This window comes from Halichoeres trimaculatus, unplaced genomic scaffold (genome assembly GCF_033239565.1).
Source record: "Halichoeres trimaculatus isolate MK-OKI-2021-1 unplaced genomic scaffold, fHalTri1.1 fHalTri1_scaffold_15, whole genome shotgun sequence".
NCBI lineage: Eukaryota > Metazoa > Chordata > Actinopteri > Labriformes > Labridae > Halichoeres > Halichoeres trimaculatus.
The window spans coordinates 2,492,840-2,510,730 of record NW_027437193.1 but is presented as its reverse complement, the minus strand read 5'-3'; the positions used below and the strand labels follow the sequence as shown (position 1 = coordinate 2,510,730).

At 43.8% G+C, this 17,891-nt stretch overlaps 1 protein-coding gene across 8 annotated transcripts in view; it reads left to right on the top strand.

The window, feature by feature from the left end:
* The window catches only part of rasal2 (RAS protein activator like 2), an 81,417-nt gene that overhangs the window by 59,189 nt on the left and 4,337 nt on the right, over window positions 1-17,891 (top strand). For 5 of the 8 annotated variants that reach the window (XM_074688072.1, XM_074688069.1, XM_074688071.1 and 2 more), the window contains 9 exons: window positions 1,607-1,719; window positions 10,306-10,459; window positions 10,540-10,638; window positions 10,718-11,272; window positions 11,955-12,099; window positions 16,350-16,494; window positions 16,644-16,883; window positions 16,974-17,175; window positions 17,637-17,836. In XM_074688072.1, coding sequence (XP_074544173.1) covers window positions 1,607-1,719; window positions 10,306-10,459; window positions 10,540-10,638; window positions 10,718-11,272; window positions 11,955-12,099; window positions 16,350-16,494; window positions 16,644-16,883; window positions 16,974-17,175; window positions 17,637-17,836 — 1,853 coding nt within the window. Of the gene's footprint in view, window positions 1-1,606; window positions 1,720-4,618; window positions 4,710-10,305; window positions 10,460-10,539; window positions 10,639-10,717; window positions 11,273-11,954; window positions 12,100-16,349; window positions 16,495-16,643; window positions 16,884-16,973; window positions 17,176-17,636; window positions 17,837-17,891 lie in introns of those variants that run through there. The other 3 variants (XM_074688070.1, XM_074688076.1, XM_074688075.1) reach the window with 2 other exon arrangements.

The window sequence follows — 17,891 nt, the reverse complement described above, 5'->3', positions numbered from 1 at the left end:
GGTTATCTCGAGCAATAAGTTGTTTCCTTGTTATCTTGTGCAAACTGCTCGTACGTTATTGTTTTTGTGCACAAAGTAGTTTCTTGCACAAAATATAGAAAACAGCACACAAGATAATCGCACAAGATAATATCTTATATGCACAAAATGGAGCTTTGTGGAAAGAGTTTTCAATTAAACACATGATAATGACTTTTGTTCATGTAAAAATGATCTTTTTTGAACTTGTGCATACAAGATATCTTATATATAAGGTGCACTGAACATTGCAAACAAGATGGTAAATTGTGCATTTCTTATTATCTTGTGTGCACCATAGAATAAGGCGTAAAAATATTTTACACTTGAAAGTTAGAAAGTTAATATTTTGTGCTAACAAGTAAAAACTTGTTCACTGAAAGTGATTATCTTGTGTGCACAAGATAATGTTCTAGGTAAAGATAATAGGTTGTAAACTAAACAAAATGACTTGTACAAGTTAACTTTGCGTAAGCACAAGATAATGATTTCTCTGCACAAGAAAAAAACCTTGGCGGAGGAAGGTACCCCTTGCACACAAGATGATACCTTTTCCAGGCAAGATAGTAACTTATTTGCTTTTGATAATGATCTTAATGTCAGGTGCACAAGTTATCTTGTGTGTGTACACTGTTTATTTGTGCACAAGATAGCTTAACAAATTGTGCCACGAAGGTGATTGCACTCGTCTTGGAAGAACAAGAAATAACTTTTTTTGTGCACAACCTGTTGTCCTATGCACTTTATGTCTAATGATTGTCTTGTGCGCACAAGATAAAAGCCGAGGTGGAAAACATCAGATCTTGTGTGCACAAAAAAATAAGTTTTCTTCTGCATACAGGATATTAATGTATGCAGAAATTGTTGTTTTGTGAAGAACTTATTATCTTGTGTGCACAAGACACAGCTGTTCCATGAAGACCTGTGCACAAGATAATAGGTTTTGCATAAGCCAACATGTTGTTTGAAGAATTGATTCTCTGGGAAGGTGGTTGAAGTATGTGGTTTTGTTCCTGAAGCTTGTTCAGATGATATCTTGTGTGCACAAGATAGACTTTGTTTTTAGTTCTTGTTTCTGCCCGTTGTAAGAAAGCATGACGTGCACAGAGATCTTTCTGTTTCTGCTGCGTTAACGTCTGAACGTTTCACCCTCGTCCTCCTCATCCTCGTCATTACTGTGCAGAATTGAAGGTGTCAGCGTAGCGTGTGAGCGCCGCGCCGCTGTCGAGATGTGGTGAATCAGAAGAAGTTTGTGCTGAAGCTTCACAGGCTCCTCTCAGGTCGTCCTCTGAGAGACTATTTTTAGCTCCAGTCTGACTTCAGAGGGTTTCTTCATACAGTTAATTCAGGCAGAGAGCATGCTGGGAGGTGGAGCGGCTCAGTCAGAGGTACAGAAACGACAGCATCATTAGCACAGCCAGCTGTCACTCTGCAGTCTTCATCATGGAGACCTGTTTAGACTCATGGCAGGGTGAGGATGATGATGGAGACGGGTTTGATCTCCTCTTCAGGGGCAGATTTACACTTTAACACGATAACACATGAAACTCTGCAGATTCTCATCTTCTCTCTTTTCTTTTCCTCTCAGGGGTTTTTCAGCAAACGTCTCAAAGGCTCCATCAAGAGGACGAAGAGTCAGACCAAACTGGACAGAAACACCAGCTTCAGGCTGCCCTCTCTGCGGCCGGCGGACGCTGACAGGTAACAGGAAACAGCTAGCTTCTGTGTGACGAGTCTCCTTAGCTCGTCTTCGTTAGCGTCAGGATGAAAACCCTGATCCTGGACTTGATTTAGAGACAGAAGCTGCAGACTTGGTTCCCGTGGTGACACTGTGCAGCGCTCTGACATTAGCGCTCATTTCCTGCTCTGGTTCCTGCTCCCTCTGAGTCCTCCACTTATCAGACCCAGCTCTTTGTCTCTCTCAGAGACTAAGACGTGTAATTACAGCGGAGAGGAAGGAGAAATGACTTCTCTGTTTTCAGGAGCTTGTGGCTTTTTCCTCCTCTTCTTCTTCCTCCATTAACCCGCCCAGACTTCCCAGCACTGACTGGAGCTGCTCTTACTGGCAGGCTCTCCTCTCAGAGTCTGTTTCCCGCTCTGCAGACGGGTTTGTTTCGCAGATTAACGCCAATCCTGTGCTAATCTAAGCTAGCAAAGCTCAGGTACGGGCTAATTCCAGTCTGTGAGATGAAAACTGAACATGGATTCCCTTTCTGAACAACAGAGGGTGCTCTCTGGTCTCTTTCTGTGGAGCTGAATGAACGCAAAGAGATGAGACCAGCTCCAGTGAGTGATTCTATAATTAAGGGAGCGTTTCAGGTTTACAAAAAAAATTATATAAATAAATAAAAAATGTATAAAAAATATTTATTAACTGATAAATTTAAGCTCTAATTATTTTTCAAATATTTAAGTAAATAAAAAAAATATTGGTGCATTATTTTGTCAACTGTGTTCCTGACAAAAGTTGTGGCTTTTTTAATGTGACTCCATATTAAACTGAATTTAGAGATATTCAACATTTCTCTGTCAGACTACGCTCCCTAGAAACGTCCCTCATTATTTATATCACAGTTAAGACGAAATTTAAAAGAATTATGTCACAAAATCCCAGTAACCAGCTGACAGGATAAGAAGAGAGAAACCTGTTTTTGCAGCGCTACATTTAGGATGCTAACACAGTCGACATTTCCTCCATATTTTGTCCCGCGTGCTAACTGCAGACCTTGAACATGGCACCACCTGACCTCCATCAGCTCATATTTCTGCTTATTTTCTTTAGTTTGGTAGAGGTGTAACGGTAGAAGTACTCCGACCGGATGGTTTTGGTACAGGGTCTTTGGTCCGGTTAGCATGCGAACACAGTCTGCAAAGAGGAAGCACACAACAGACCGTTAGCGGCAACAAATCAACATCCCCTGATATCTTTGAGGTCCCTTGTGTGGGAACATTTTGGTTTCCCAGTGAAAGACATCGATGGACAAAGACAAGTTGGCAGGACATGCGTAGTGTGCTGGCGTTGTTCAACTGTCATTCCCAAAAGTAAGAAAGTGTATAGAAAGTGCAAAAAGCTCCATAAGAAAATAGATGCTGACAGCTTGTCCATCATTGTCCAGTCAGCCAGCCTCCACCTCCACAGGGTCCAGGACTGAGCTTCTTCAGCAGTCTGTTCAGTCTCTGTCTCCTGGATCCTGTCTGCTCACAGCAGGTGAAGTTCTTCCAATGTGGTGTTGGTGTCTGCTGTTAGCTCTGTTAGCCATGTCTGTGAATAGCATGATGCTACTCTGCCTTCTGGTATTCCCTCTGTTGCTGGGTAAGCACAGCTAGCTCGTCCATCTTATTAGAGATAGATCTTACTTCCCAATAACGATGGATGGAAGGACAGGTCCATGTCCTCACTTTTTAGCCCCTCCTTCTCCTCACCTTCTTGGCGAACATCCGGCCTAGCACCAGCTAGCATTGATATGCTACAGGCTGCTAACAGCTGGTTAGATAGTTACATGTAGGATCTCCAGACAAACACAGGAGAAAAAGTAGTAAAAATATCACTGAAGACACAAAAAGTTTGGGGTCCATGACCAACAAATGAACCATACAAAGTAATGACCCACTCCTAATACAAAGATTACAAAAAAGAAACGAAAATTAAAAGAAACAGACAAAGAAGAGAGAGCTGCTGCAAAAGGCAGCCATAGCCAACAGAGCAGGGCCCCTGTAGTAAGAAGAGCAGAAAATGTTGGTGACACAGCTGATGAACAGTTAATGCGCCCCATGTACAGACAATCATTCTGATGAAATATTGAGGAGGAGGAGCTGAAACATGACACACTTTCTTCAAGGTTCACACCAAAAAGGACGGGCCCTCAGATGGTTAGGGTCATGTGACTTTGGAGCAAACCATTGCTGATTTATAGGGTTTTTTTAAAGGGTAACAGAGTTGATGCAGATTTATCAGACACACACAAAGTGAATCATTTTATCCAAATATATTATTCAACAAATAATACTGGAAATAATAAACACAAACATGTTTCTAGAGTTAATTTTGAGGAGCAAGCTTGACATTTGAGAAATCGAACACAAAAACTGCAAATTCCAACTCATGATTTGCATTTTTTAGCTAAATAAAAGATGCAACCTATTAACTTTCTGTATTAACTGAAGTGAAATATCAGACAAACAACTCACTGAAATTAATAATTTAATCAAAAAGATAAATTTACCCCTAATTGTAGAATCAGTCACGCTTTAAACATGATCATATTCAGGTTTTGTTTATGTTTATGGAGTCAGTGCAGTGACGCCTCCTCAGAAACACTAACAGGGAGAAAAGTCACGTTAAATATTTGTAACATCCCTGAACGAAAACACGCCGTGACATTAAAACGACCTCGGGACGGCGACGAGTGATGGAGCGCTCTGCTCACATGGTGCTCTGAACTGATGCAGCCACAGAGGCTGTGTGTGTGTGTGTGTGTGTGTACAGCTTTATCGCCGACAGAATGCCAGCCAGCTGGATGGAAGGATAATGCTTTACACACACACACACACATACACACACACACACACACACACACACACAGCCTCTCCCTGGCATCAGTCGGCTCTGAGCTCCAACTCCTGATGGACGGCTCGTCTTCTCTCCTCCGCAGAGCTCGAATAGCTCAGCTCTCCAAAACGCTCAGGTTCAGGTAGGACCGTGTGTGTGTGTGTGTATGTGTGTGTGTGTGTGTGTGTGTGTGTGTATGTGTGTGTGTGTGAGTGTGTGTGTGTGAGTGTGTGTGTGTCCTCCCAGGCCCACTGAGCTCTCTCTGTGGTGGCTCTGCTGGGATGAAACCTGAGTTGTGTTGTGGACGAGTTTCTGTGAGTTTCAAACTGCAGAGTCATCAGAGGGAGGAGAGGGTACGGCAGGCTGTGATGGACAAACTTCATGTCTGAGCCCAGAAACTGGAGGATCAGTCTGAAGCAGCTCGGGGAGACCGTGCAGTCCTGGTCCACGAGTAAACCCTGCAGATCTCTGTGGTCCAGGGGAGGTTTATGATCCAGGCTCAACCAGCTTCTCTTCTCAAGGCGTTATGTCTGTGTTGGAGTTCCTGCAGAAAGAAGCTAAAGCAGTGTTAGCATTTAGAGCTAACACAGTTATGCATTTGGAGCTAAAGCAGTGTTAGCATTAAAAACTAAACCTGTGTTAGTATTTGAAGATAAAGCAGTGTTAGCATTTGGAACTAAAACAGTGTTAGCATTTGGAGCTAGAGCAGTGTTAGCATTTGGAGCTAGAGCAGTGTTAGCATTTGGAGCTAGAGCAGTGTTAGCATTTGGAACTAAAAAAGTGTTAGCATTTGGAGCTAAAGCAGTGTTAGCATTTGGAACTAAGGCAGTGTTAGCATTTGGAGCAAAAGCAGTGTTAGCATTAAAAACTAAACCTGTGTTAGTATTTGAAGCTAAAGCAGTGTTAGCATTTGGAACTAAAAAAGTGTTAGCATTTGGAACTAAGGCAGTGTTAGCATTTGGAACTAAAAAAGTGTTAGCATTTGGAACTAAGGCAGTGTTAGCATTTGGAGCTAAAGCAGTGTTAGCATTAAAAACTAAACCTGTGTTAGTATTTGAAGATAAAGCAGTGTTAGCATTTGGAGCTAAAAAAGTGTTAGCATTTGGAACTAAGGCAGTGTTAGCATTTGGAGCAAAAGCAGTGTTAGCATTAAAAACTAAACCTGTGTTAGTATTTGAAGCTAAAGCAGTGTTAGCATTTGGAACTAAAAAAGTGTTAGTATTTGAAGATAAAGCAGTGTTAGCATTTGGAACTAAGGCAGTGTTAGCATTTGGAACTAAAAAAGTGTTAGCATTTGGAACTAAAACAGTGTTAGCATTTGGAGCTAGAGCAGTGTTAGCATTTGGAACTAAGGCAGTGTTAGCAATTTGAACTAAAGCAGTGTTTGCATTTGGAACTGAAACAGTGTTAGAATTTGAATAAAACAGTGTTAGCATTTTGATTTAAAGCAGTTTTAGCATTTGGAACAAAAGCAGTGTTAGCATTTGGAACTTAAGCATTGTTAGCATTTGGAGCTAAAGCAGTAATAGCATTTAAAGTGCTAAAGTGACTGTTTCCTCTCTTCCAAAGCGAACAAATTATTAAAAACTGATGATAAACTGATGTCAGATTAGTAGAGATAGGAGAAAAAAACGATGTATCAAAGTATCAGGATTTTTGTCTTATGATCCTTAACCAAAATATTTTTTTGTTCAAATTTACATCCTGCATTTTACTTGTTGTTTATAAGCTGAGCTGGAAAAAGTTGATATGTCAGATCCTTGAACTAATCCTGAAGACAGACTCACATGTGATGTGCATTTCCGAGGAAAATACGGCTCCTGATGCAGTCTGTAGACATCATCATTTAACGTTTTCACATAGTCCGGTGTAAAAAAGCAAACCAAAAATCTAAAATATTAAAGAATCCTGATTAAAATCCAAGTGTCGCCCCAAAAGTTGTGAAAGAATCGAATGAGGAGGAAAGTGTATCGTCCCGGTCCTACAGACTTTACTTATATGGACCGCATTACACGAGTGATGAGACGGCTAAGCTAATGTTACAGAAGCTTTATTATGTAGCTTCTGTAACATTAGCTTATCATAGCTTTAGCAGCTAATGCAGCTTAGCTGTCTGATCCTTCATGAAAGGTGGTTCACTGTAGTGAAGTCTGTTTGCTGTGAATGGGTCTCACTGCTCTGACATCACCATTTTTAGCATTAGCTGTAGCTATAGCAGCATTAGCTAGATCAGTATAACAACAGTACTAATTTTAGTACGTTTGTGTGTATTTGGTTAAAATATCAATTTGTTTAATGTTTTTTTTTAATTTAACATATTTATTCTTCAATTTATAACCTTGTGATGCTGCGTTCATGTCCAGCATGGAAAATCGCCTACTCTTTCACTCCCTCACAGTCACAAGGATGCGTTCAGGTACCTAAACATGGGACCTTTTGGTTTTTTAGAATCGCTACTTGGTACTTTGGACAAAATTTGAAAGGGGACATTATCTAAAGACTGATCTACAGTCAGAGGAGTCGCCCCCTGCTGGACACTACACTTACGCCTCAAATACACCAGATCTGTCTGCAGTCCGTCTCCGTTCTGTTGCATGTTGACTCTGTTTGTTGTTGTTGTTGTCAAGATAAATACAAACTGATTTTGACACAGTTTGTTTTATTTTGAAAGTCTCCGGGTGACTTCCTGTCCCGCTCAATCTTCCCTTCGCTGAATTTATGCGTCACAGTTCGGCGTCTGTCAAAAATAGGATGCGAAGTGATAGGAGTCGCCCCCTGCTGGACGTCAGAGAGACTGGAGGTGTGAGTGTGTTGCTCTAAGATGCAGAGTGTGTGTAAGTGTGAGTGTGTGTTGAGATCTCAGTGTAAGTGCTTCCTCCTCCTCTTCCTCCCCCAGCAGGGATCAGGTTTCTGTCCTGATGCAGCCCTTCCTGAAACTGTGTGTGTGTGTGTGTGTGTTTCTGCTTCATACTTTGGTGTGTGTGTGTGTGTGAATATTTTCCATCTCTGAACAAACACTGAGTGTGTTCAGTAACTGGAGCGTTGCTGCTTTACAGGTTTGAACAAATCCTGCGTTAGACCGTGGACAGGAACAGGTCGAGAGGAGGAGTGGAGCCTGTGAGGGACAAAAACAGGAAGTGGGATTACGACCTGTCTCTACTGCACATGCTCACTGAGTTTGACCCCCTGAACACGTGAAAAGTGCGAGCTGTGGGTCTGAGGGCGCGCGGTCCGTGTTTAAGTGGAGCGCTCGAGTTAACGTCCTCAGCTCCTGATCTGATTGGTTGATGTATTTACAGCCGGAGAGGCCCCGCCGTGTCACAGCATCAGTGTTGATCTGGGCTCGCTAATCCGGGTTTACGTAACTCATCTGACACAGGAGGAGGATTACACACACACACACACACACACACACACACACACTCTGTGAATTAAAGAGTGATCTCATGAAAAGCTGCAGCCGTAACTTCAGCTCATGTCGTGCTCAAACATATTTTTGTATCATTTCTCTCTTTGCTGATTAAAATCCAGCGCTTTACAATCGAACGCTCGACTAAAAATACTTCAAAACCACTCTTCATCTTCATCCTCCTCCTCCTCCTCCTGCCGGGATGACAGAGTGAATTTTGTAACCAGCTGAAAAAAGATGAAAACCTGTTTAATTTAATTCACTCTGAAGGATCTCTCTGCTCCTCCAGGGAGCGGTCTGTAGTTAGACACCTGCCTTGCTCCTCCCTGCGTCACGCCGGCTGCCTGGCGCCCGCTCCCATCAGACGCTGTTACTAAGCAAACGCTCCCCGTGGGGGGCCCGTGATTGGCCGTCCCAGGACTTTGTTTACCGCCTGCTAGACTGGAGGAGAGCTTCATAAAGGAGCAAACTGTCACAGCGAGCGGAGCTGCTGCAGGAGGAGCAGGAGGCGCAGCAGGAGGAGCAGCAGGAGGAGGAGGGGATGCTCTGGGGGAGCCCTCTCACCTGGCTGTGTGGTTGTTTTTCGTAGGTATCACTTTGAAGAAGAGGAGTTTTTTAACCTGACGCTCGGTGAGTTCTCCGTGTTCTCGAGTGTTCGCTGGATCTGAAGCGTCGATTTAATCCACGCACGGAGGAAACAGAGGTAGATCATAAACTCCTGGGATCGTGTTTATCGGTGGAGTCTGTGATCTTTGACGTAACGGCTGCTTCGGTCAGAAAAATCATCCTCTGTGACGGAAGCTCCCTCCAAACCAGGGATGCACCGATATGAAAATTATCGCCTATACCGATATTCAATATTTACTGATATGGATATCGGTAAAAAAGAAAAAAAACAATCTGAGATGATGTGTCGAAGTAGTTCAGAGAGAAATAACGGCGCGATCGTGAGAAAAGACGACCATAGAGAGGATCAAGGATGAAGCGCCCGCGATTAAAAAAGTACATTTTGTCTGTTTTTTGGATCAAAAACAGGAAGTGAGACATAAAAGAAATGAGTCCACTCTTCTTCGGTGGTTTTGGTGTTGACATACTCAGAGAAAACAAGTTAATTGGGTCTGGAAAGATCGTTCAAGGTGCTCTGAAAATGCCGTCAGCTAATGAGTTAAAGGGCAACTTGCAAGTTATTTTTTTTTTAGATTAACACTAAACATTGTCTGATTATAGCAGTAGAAGAAGTCAATCATTGATTTTATTTGTTATTCAACAAAAAAGGCACAAATTTCGAGAAAAGAAGTGGCTGTTTTTAGTATAACTGTTAAAAACTCTTTTTTTTTCCAGCATTGCGTCTTTTGACGTCACTAAAAAGGACTTGCGTTCCTTTACTCCGCTTAAAGCTAATGTAAAAACAGGTTGTCATGAGTGAGATCGGGCATTTTGGATCGTGTTTATCGTGTTTCTGCGAAAGTTTTATTTAATCTGACTTTTCTTTAAGATGATTAAAATGTGTTGGGATGGATGGATGCAGAAATATTAGCTTAACAGGACATAGAATCCACTTTTTCGGACTCGGTGAGTTAGCTTTCGTGCTCTGATTCGCTTTGTGCAGCTGACAAAGCGGGGCTTTATTTCTGCATTGGTCTCAAAAAACGCAGTCGCCCGTGGAGCCTGTTTCTTGACAGGAAGATTGATGTGATGGAGTCTATTTTATACAGTCTATGGATGGAGTTCAGGATGGGATACCGGAGCCAGAAACGCGAGCTGAGCAGCGTAGCTACGTCTTGGTTTTCTGACTCTGGATCAGTGGATAGACTCTGATAGACCTCTGTCTGTCTCTCTATGGCCTTTATCATGACTACCCAAAGCACGTTGCTGTACGATCAGCTCTTACACCTACTACTTATTTGTTTAAGTCAGTGAATTTGATTTCAATCTTAGAATATGTTGATGTGAACACAGCGTTAAGCGACATATCACTAGCTAACAGCGCTCACTCACCTGGACACCTGCTCCGTTCTCCTCTGGTTCTCCTCACACCACAACTCCTCTGCTCTCCTACAGCTGTCATTTCTCCTGATCCTGACCTGATCCTGATCTCCATCTTTCCTAACAGGCTCATAATTTTAACCCTGAGGACCATCATATGGATTCAGATTTTCTTCCTCTTTATTGACATTGTTTTCAAGTTATTTTCCGATCAGTTTCTTAACAGTTGTCTTTAACCTGCAATTTTCCTTTCAATATCAGCTGATACTGATACTGATACCAATATATCGTGCATCCCTCTTCCAAACCTCTCTCATGTTTAGTCTCTGGTCTCGTCCTCCAGATCTCGCGGGCTCCCCAAGCTGAAAGAGTCGACCTCCCATGAGTCTTTGCTGAGCCCGGGCAGCGCGGTGGAGGCTCTGGACCTGAGCATGGAGGAGGACGTGTTCGTCAAACCTCTGCACAGCAGCATCCTGGGACAGGAGTTTTGCTTCGAGGTGAGGTCCTCTCCACACTTGATGAAAACATGACTGAGCTTTTATTCTGAAAGGCTCTCACAGCTTCCTCTTCCTGTCAGGTGACGTACTCGGGCGGCAGCAAGTGTTTCAGCTGCACGTCAGCTTCAGAGAGGGACAAGTGGATGGAGAACCTGAGGAGGACGATCCAGCCCAACAAGGTGAGGAGGACGGGAGCGCCACAGGAAGTGTTGCCATGGAGACCAGACGGGTTTTTAACCTGAGCGTGTTTGTTTTCAGGATAACTGTCGGCGAGCGGAGAACCTGCTGCGGCTCTGGATCATCGAAGCCAAAGACCTGCCCCCCAAGAAGAAGTACTTCTGCGAGCTGTGTCTGGACGACGTGCTCTACGCCCGGACCACCAGCAAGACCCGCCACGACAGCCTGTTCTGGGGCGAGTACTTCGACTTCTCCAGCCTGCCCGCCACGCACAGCATCACCGTGCACATCTACCGCGACGTGGACAAGAAGAAGAAGAAGGACAAGAACAACTACGTGGGCCTGGTCAACATCCCCGTGTCGGGCGTGACGGGCCGGCAGTTCGTGGAGAAGTGGTACCCGGTCAGCACGCCGACCACCAGCAAGGCCAAGGGAGGGGGGCCCTCGATCCGCATCAAGTCCCGCTTCCAGACCATCTCCATCCTGCCCATGGAGCAGTACAAGGAGTTCGCCGAGTTCATCACCAACAACTACAGCATGCTGTGCTCGGTGCTGGAGCCCGTCATCAGCGTCAAGAACAAGGAGGAGATGGCGTGCGCGCTGGTCCACATCCTGCAGAGCACGGGGCGCGCCAAGGTCAGACACTCACACACACACACACACGAAAACACACTCACCTGTGGGTCTGAGGGTCAGTTAGCTTAGCTTAGCTTAGCTTACAGGGAGCTGTGGTCTGAATTGTGGAGCAGGATTTGGGGTTTTGAGGTGGTTTCAGGCTCAGATCTGAGATTTTAGATCCGAGACCACATTTATTTAATCACATATAAAAAATTAAAACAATGAGATAAAATTTTGTTTGACAGTTTGACTTTTTTAATCGAGAGATTTTGTCTCAGAACTTTGACTTTTTTTTTGTTTTTTGACTTTTTCATACAAGAACAAATCTGAGTTCTTAATAATGAGAGGTTTTGTAAAAGTAATAAAATAAAAAGTCTAAAAACTAAGATGAAAAATGACCTTAAATTTGGCTCCACCTTCAGATTGAAATTTCATTCCAAAATTTTTATTTTTCGTCACATACTTTAGATTTTTTATCTCAATTTTTGACTTTTTTCATCTTATTTTTAGAATTTTAAACATTTTTGTTAATTTTTTTCAGCTGTTTCTTTTCTCTAACTTAACTCAGTGAGAGTCGTTTCCTGTGGGATCAGTCAGTAAAGATGAAATCAACCATCAGAGCCTCAGTCACAGCCTCCTCCTCACACAGTTTGTTCCTCTGTTTCACCTTCATCATCATCTTCCTCCTCCTCGTATTTAGGACTTCCTCACCGACCTGGTGATGTCAGAGGTGGACCGCTGCGCCGACCACGACGTCCTGATCTTCAGGGAGAACACGCTCGCCACCAAAGCCATCGAGGAGTATCTGAAGCTGGTGGGACAGAAGTACCTGCACGACGCACTCGGTGAGTCTGAACACACACACACCTCCACACACACACACACCTTTACACACACACTGCTCATAGCATCAGTAAAAGAATAGAATAGGATAGAACATTATTGTCATTGTAACAAGTACAATGAACTTAAAGTCACAGCAGCAATCAAGAAAACAAAAGTAAGAAAGTGTAAAGAAAGAGCAGGTGAAGCTCTTCCAATGTGGTGTTGGTGTCTGGTGTTAGCTCTGTTAGCCATGTCTGTGAATAGCATGATGCTACTCTGCCCTCTGGTATTCCCTCTGTTGCTGGGTTAGCACAGCTAGCTCGTCCATCTTATTGGAGATACATCTTACATTCCCAATAACGATGGATGGAAGGACAGGTCCATGTCCTCACTTTCTAGCCCCTCCTTCTCCTCACCTTCTTGGGGAACATCTGGCCTAGCACCAGTTAGCAATGACATGCTACAGGCTGCAAACAGCTGATTTCACATGTAAACAATGCAGCCATGGTTACATGTAGGATCTCCAGACAAACACAGGAGAAAAAATAGTAAAAATATCACTGAAAACACAAAAAGTTTGGTGTCCACGACCAACAAATGAGCCACACAAAGTAATGATCCACTCCAAATACAAAGATGACGAAAAACAGACGAAAAAAAATTGCAAAAAATGGACAAAGAAGAGAGAGCTGCTGCAAAATGCAGCCATAGCCGACAGGGCGGCGCCTAGCAACCAAAAAAAGTGTTATGAGTCTCATGAATGACCTCACATTTTATGACTTTTTAATCCCTAAAATTTAAATTAATGTCATTAATTCAACCACTTTAAGTACTAAGGGCTAAACTGTTTGGTTCTAACCATAGACTGTAAAAAAAATGGACGCCAACTTGCTCGGCTCAGTGATGTCCCCACAAAAACTACTCCCCCTGGTGGCTGGCTGCAGTATAGGTCAAAAATCCATCTCCCCAGTCATTCCAGATGGGCTGTGGTCAAACTTTAAGAAATTAAAACACCTGGTAGAAATGTTTCTCACGTCTGATTGTTGTGGTGATTTGAAGATATCATTTGGCTGTCTTGTGTTTAAGTCCTCTTTTTTCTGAAAGTTTCGTTTTCATTAGTTATAAGAAGTTAAAAACAAGTTTTACATCACGTTTATGATGATTGACAGCTAACGTTCTCGTGTTTTTTTTCGGGGATCGTAAAATATGTCAGGAGGTAGAGTCAGGAAGTGATTAGACTCTCGAAAGAAACAAAATTGTTATCATTTTTCAGGCGTCTTGTGCTTTTAATCAGAGAGGACGGGACCATCTGCGCCCCTTATGTTTGACTTTAATCCCTCAGATTTTACTCATCTCAAAAATTAGACTATTTACGGCACAAATTTTAACTTTTCTCTCATGAAAAGTGATCGATGAGTGTTAAACAAAGTGGGGATGTTGAACCTGGAGGCTGTGTTGTGATCCAGCAGACCTCCATGAAGCTACAGCTGACATATCAACGCCGCTGCTGCTCTTGAATCGTCTCACTCTGCAGCGTCACGTGGATCCTGAGGAGAATTAGGAGAGCAGAAAGTCTGAAAGCACATCGTGTCCTCAGCCTGCTGCATCATCATCATCATCCTCTTCATCATCATCCTCAGTTTGCATGTTCTCAAACATTTCACAGCCGCCTCACAAAGACTTCAAACGGCAGAGGAAGTGTGCTGAAAGTGACAGAAGCAGAGCCGTGACGGACCCACGAGACCTGCTGTCAGTACGAACCAGCCGACGCCTCAGACGCTTCAGACGCTTCACATGTGGAGAGATGAAGACTGCTCTGATGAGGCAGAAATCATGTCGGCCCGGTTCGTGTATTTATAGATCACGTCTGAAAATAGAGGAGAAGTTGTGAGGATGTGACTTCCTGTGGGCTGTTCGGGCTCGTTTTCTGACAGCAGATTGTTCCTGAACGCTGACTGTGGACGCGTTTCTCCACCGCAGCAGAGAGTCACAACGCCAAGTCTAGATCCTCAGCAGACCCAGGGACGGGAAACTGGTTCAACATTCAGTCCTAGGAGTGAGATTCACTTCCTGTCGTGGTTAATAACCTGTCGGTACGACTCCTCCAGGAGAAGTGCTTCATACGGCTGCTTTCACTTCTCAGACGGTCTGATCCTTCAGTCACAAGCTTTAAAAACTATCGTCAGGATAAACCTCAGTGTGTGCAGGTCGGTGGGACTGTGTCAGGACGACTTTCACTGTCCAAAGGTGTTCCTCAAGGCTCGGTCCTAGGTCCCCTTTTATTTATTATCCATTTCAAGGGTTTTCAACCTGTGGCTCTTTGATTCCTTTGCAGTGGCTCCTTGCAGCTTTAAAAAATTTTGTTGGAATAAAGAATTTTTGTTTTTCTTACAGAGAGAATTTCTTGCAGAGAGAAAATTACAGAGAGAATCAATTCTTTCTGTAAATAAAATCTGTTAACATTTTGTTGGTCTAAATGTGCTGGTTTATAATTCATGCTTGAAATGTAATACTTCAGCAAACAACAAAAAAAATGATAAGATATTGAAATAAATTCAAGTCTTCTTTCAAAAATTTTAGAAATTTATTAAATTAATTAAATTTGACTTGTTTTTTAAATTTAGAAAATATTAGAATTTTTTAATTGAAATTTTTGCAAATTTTTGAAAACTTTTTTTTTTAATTTTGTAAATTTAAAAAAATATGCAAATGGCGCCCTCTTGTCCCCCCCCCAAATGTTCCCCTCCACACCAAAAAGGTAACAGAAACAGAAAGTTGAGACTAAAAAACATACAAAAAAAAATGTGTTCAAAAACGAAAAACATGATTGAAAAAGTTTAAAACAGTCCTCGATAAAACAGTGAGGTCAAATAAAAGTGATTTTAATTCAAAAACAGAATTAAATAAAATTTATAAAAATAAAAAAATGTCTTAAATTCATAGACTGTATAAAACATGGACGTAGTCTCACCGACGTCACCCGTCTGTTTTTGAAACAGAAAATGAAGCAGATCGGCTATCACAGCCATATTGGTAGTGGCAAGGGCTTCGCCCACAGCCTGTCGGTCATGTGACCCTCAGCTGTGCCTCTGATTGGGTGAGCTCGCAGTCTTAATATCCTCTGAACGTCTGAGTTAGAAAAAAATTCACCCTCGTACAGTGGGTAAATAGTAAAATTAGAGACTCAAACAGGAGACGTTTTTTGAACCAGGCTGTAAATAGGTTAATTTCTGCTTTGAAAACAGCTTTTTTTGTCTTGGTGTGTTTGTGACTTCCTGTACTTCAGGAGCCAGGATCAAGCAAACACTCAAAAAAACAGCAGATTTTACCACTTCAGCATCGTCTCATATTCTCAGACCAGAGGTTGTTGCTTGATAAAATTTGATGTTTGTTTTTTTAACTTCAACAAAACATCATCAATGCCATTTCCTGTTTTGCTGCCATAATATACTTTTTTATGAAAAGCCTTTTTTAATGCCAAACATTAAAGTCATGGTTTTGGCTTCATACATAATGTTTATCTGTGTTTGTGGTAAAAATTAGAGATGCACTATATATGGGTATCAATATCGGTACCTGCTGATATATTCACTCATTAGCCGCCAGCCATTTTCAGAGCATCTTAAACGATCTTTCAAGACCCAAATTATCTTGTTTTCTGACTGTGTAAACACCAAAACTACCTAAGAGGAGTGGACTCTCTTCTTTTATGTCTCTTCCTGTTTTTGATCCAAGAAACAGACAAAACTGACTTTTTGATCACGTTCATCTCAGGCGCTCCATCCTTTTATCCTCTCCATGGTCGTATTTTCTCACGATGGAACCGCTCTTTCTCTCTGAACCTATACGACACATCATCACAGATTTTTTTGTTTTTTTTTAAACCAATATCAATAACGGTACATTTTCGGTAATCGGCCATATCAACAATCAGTATCGGCCAAAAATCGGTGCATCCCTGGTAAAAATGGACTCTCTTGGAAAAAAGATTTTTACTTCAACAAGACTTTTTCCTGGTTAAAAAAATGGTTGAATAAAAAATGAAAACTAAAAAAATCAGACAGAAACCAAAGAGAGGAGGAGTTATCCTGAGACGCCTGAGTGAGGGGGCGGGGCTTAAACATGGGTGTTATAAAGTGACGTGAAGGGAGCAGGTTGGACTCATGACGTGGTGTAGCGTGCCGCCTTCGATTAAGATTTTGTTTGACTGCTCAGTGTTGGTGTGTGTGAGTAACCGTGTGTGTGTGTGTGTGTGTGTGTGTGTGTCCAGGTGAGTTCATCAAAGCTCTGTACGAGTCGGACGAGAACTGTGAGGTGGATCCCAGCCGCTGCTCGGGCAGCGACCTGGCTGAACATCAGAGCAACCTGAAGATGTGCTGCGAGCTCGCCTTCTGCAAGATCATCAACTCCTACTGGTACACACACACACACACACACACCTCACACACACACATGTCACACACATTTCAAGTCATTCCACATGATGAGATGAGTTTCAGGAACCACAGACTGTTTGTGGCGCCCTGACGGTTTGTAACCTGGCCCCGCCCCTCTGCCTCCTCAGCGTGTTCCCTCGCGAGCTGAAGGAGGTGTTTGCGTCGTGGAAGCAGCAGTGCTCAGCTCGTGGTCACACGCAGGACATCAGCAAGCGCCTGATCAGCGCCTCGCTCTTCCTGCGCTTCCTCTGCCCCGCCATCATGTCGCCGTCGCTCTTCAGCCTCATGCAGGAGTACCCCGACGACCGCACGTCCCGCACGCTCACGCTCATCGCCAAGGTCATCCAGAACCTCGCCAACTTCACCAAGTAAGAGTGTGTGTGTATGCATATGTGTGTGTGTGAGGGTGTGTGGCCTGAGCGGCTGGTGGTGACTTCCTGTGTGTGTGTGATCGGCAGGTTTGTGAACAAAGAGGAGTACATGGCGTTCATGAACGACTTCCTAGAGCACGAGTGGGCGGGGATGATGCGTTTCCTGTCGGAGATCTCGAACTCGGAGACTCTGTCCAACACGCCGGGCTTCGAGGGCTACATCGACCTTGGGCGCGAGCTGTCCGTGCTGCACGCGCTGCTGTGGGAGGTGGTGTCGCAGCTCGACAAGGTGCGTGTGTGTGTGTGTGTGTGTGTGTGTGTGTGTGTGTGTGTGTGTGTGTGTGAATATCTGACGGCGTAACCAAACATCAGAGGTCACCTCAGTTCATCATCTAACCCTTTAACCACATTAACGCCTCGGGCTGATCCTCACAGCATGGCCTCCCCCCCTCGCCCCTCCTCCCTGCTAAGCCCCTCCCCCTCCCAGCACACCTGTCTGTCTCACCTGTCGGCCTGAGCGGCTCTGACGTGGTTCGTTATCAGCATGATGTTTCTGTTGGTTTTTGTTTCATTAAGTTTCCCTCATGTTGTTTCTCCTCCTCCTCCTCCTCCTCCTACCTCCTCACTCCTCTCTGGCCGACTCTGTTTCCACCATGTTGGTTTCCTTCCCGCCACCAACACCTGCGCTGCATCCTGGTGCTTCCATCCAAACCATCCACACACACACCAACACACTCATGGCGACCCCAGGGTGAAAATTCCTTCCTGCAGGCCACCGTAGCCAAGCTGGGCCCGCTGCCGAGGATTCTGGGAGACATCTCTCGCTGCCTGGCGGCGCCCACTCCGGTCCAGCAGCAGCTGCGGCGTTTCCAGGAGCACAACTCTGCGCACAACATCAGCGGCAGCCTGTCGTCAGGGTTACAGCGCATCTTCGAGGACCCCGCCGACAGGTAACCAATCAGACGAGCCCACACATGATAGGACACGCCCCCTGCTGGTGATGAG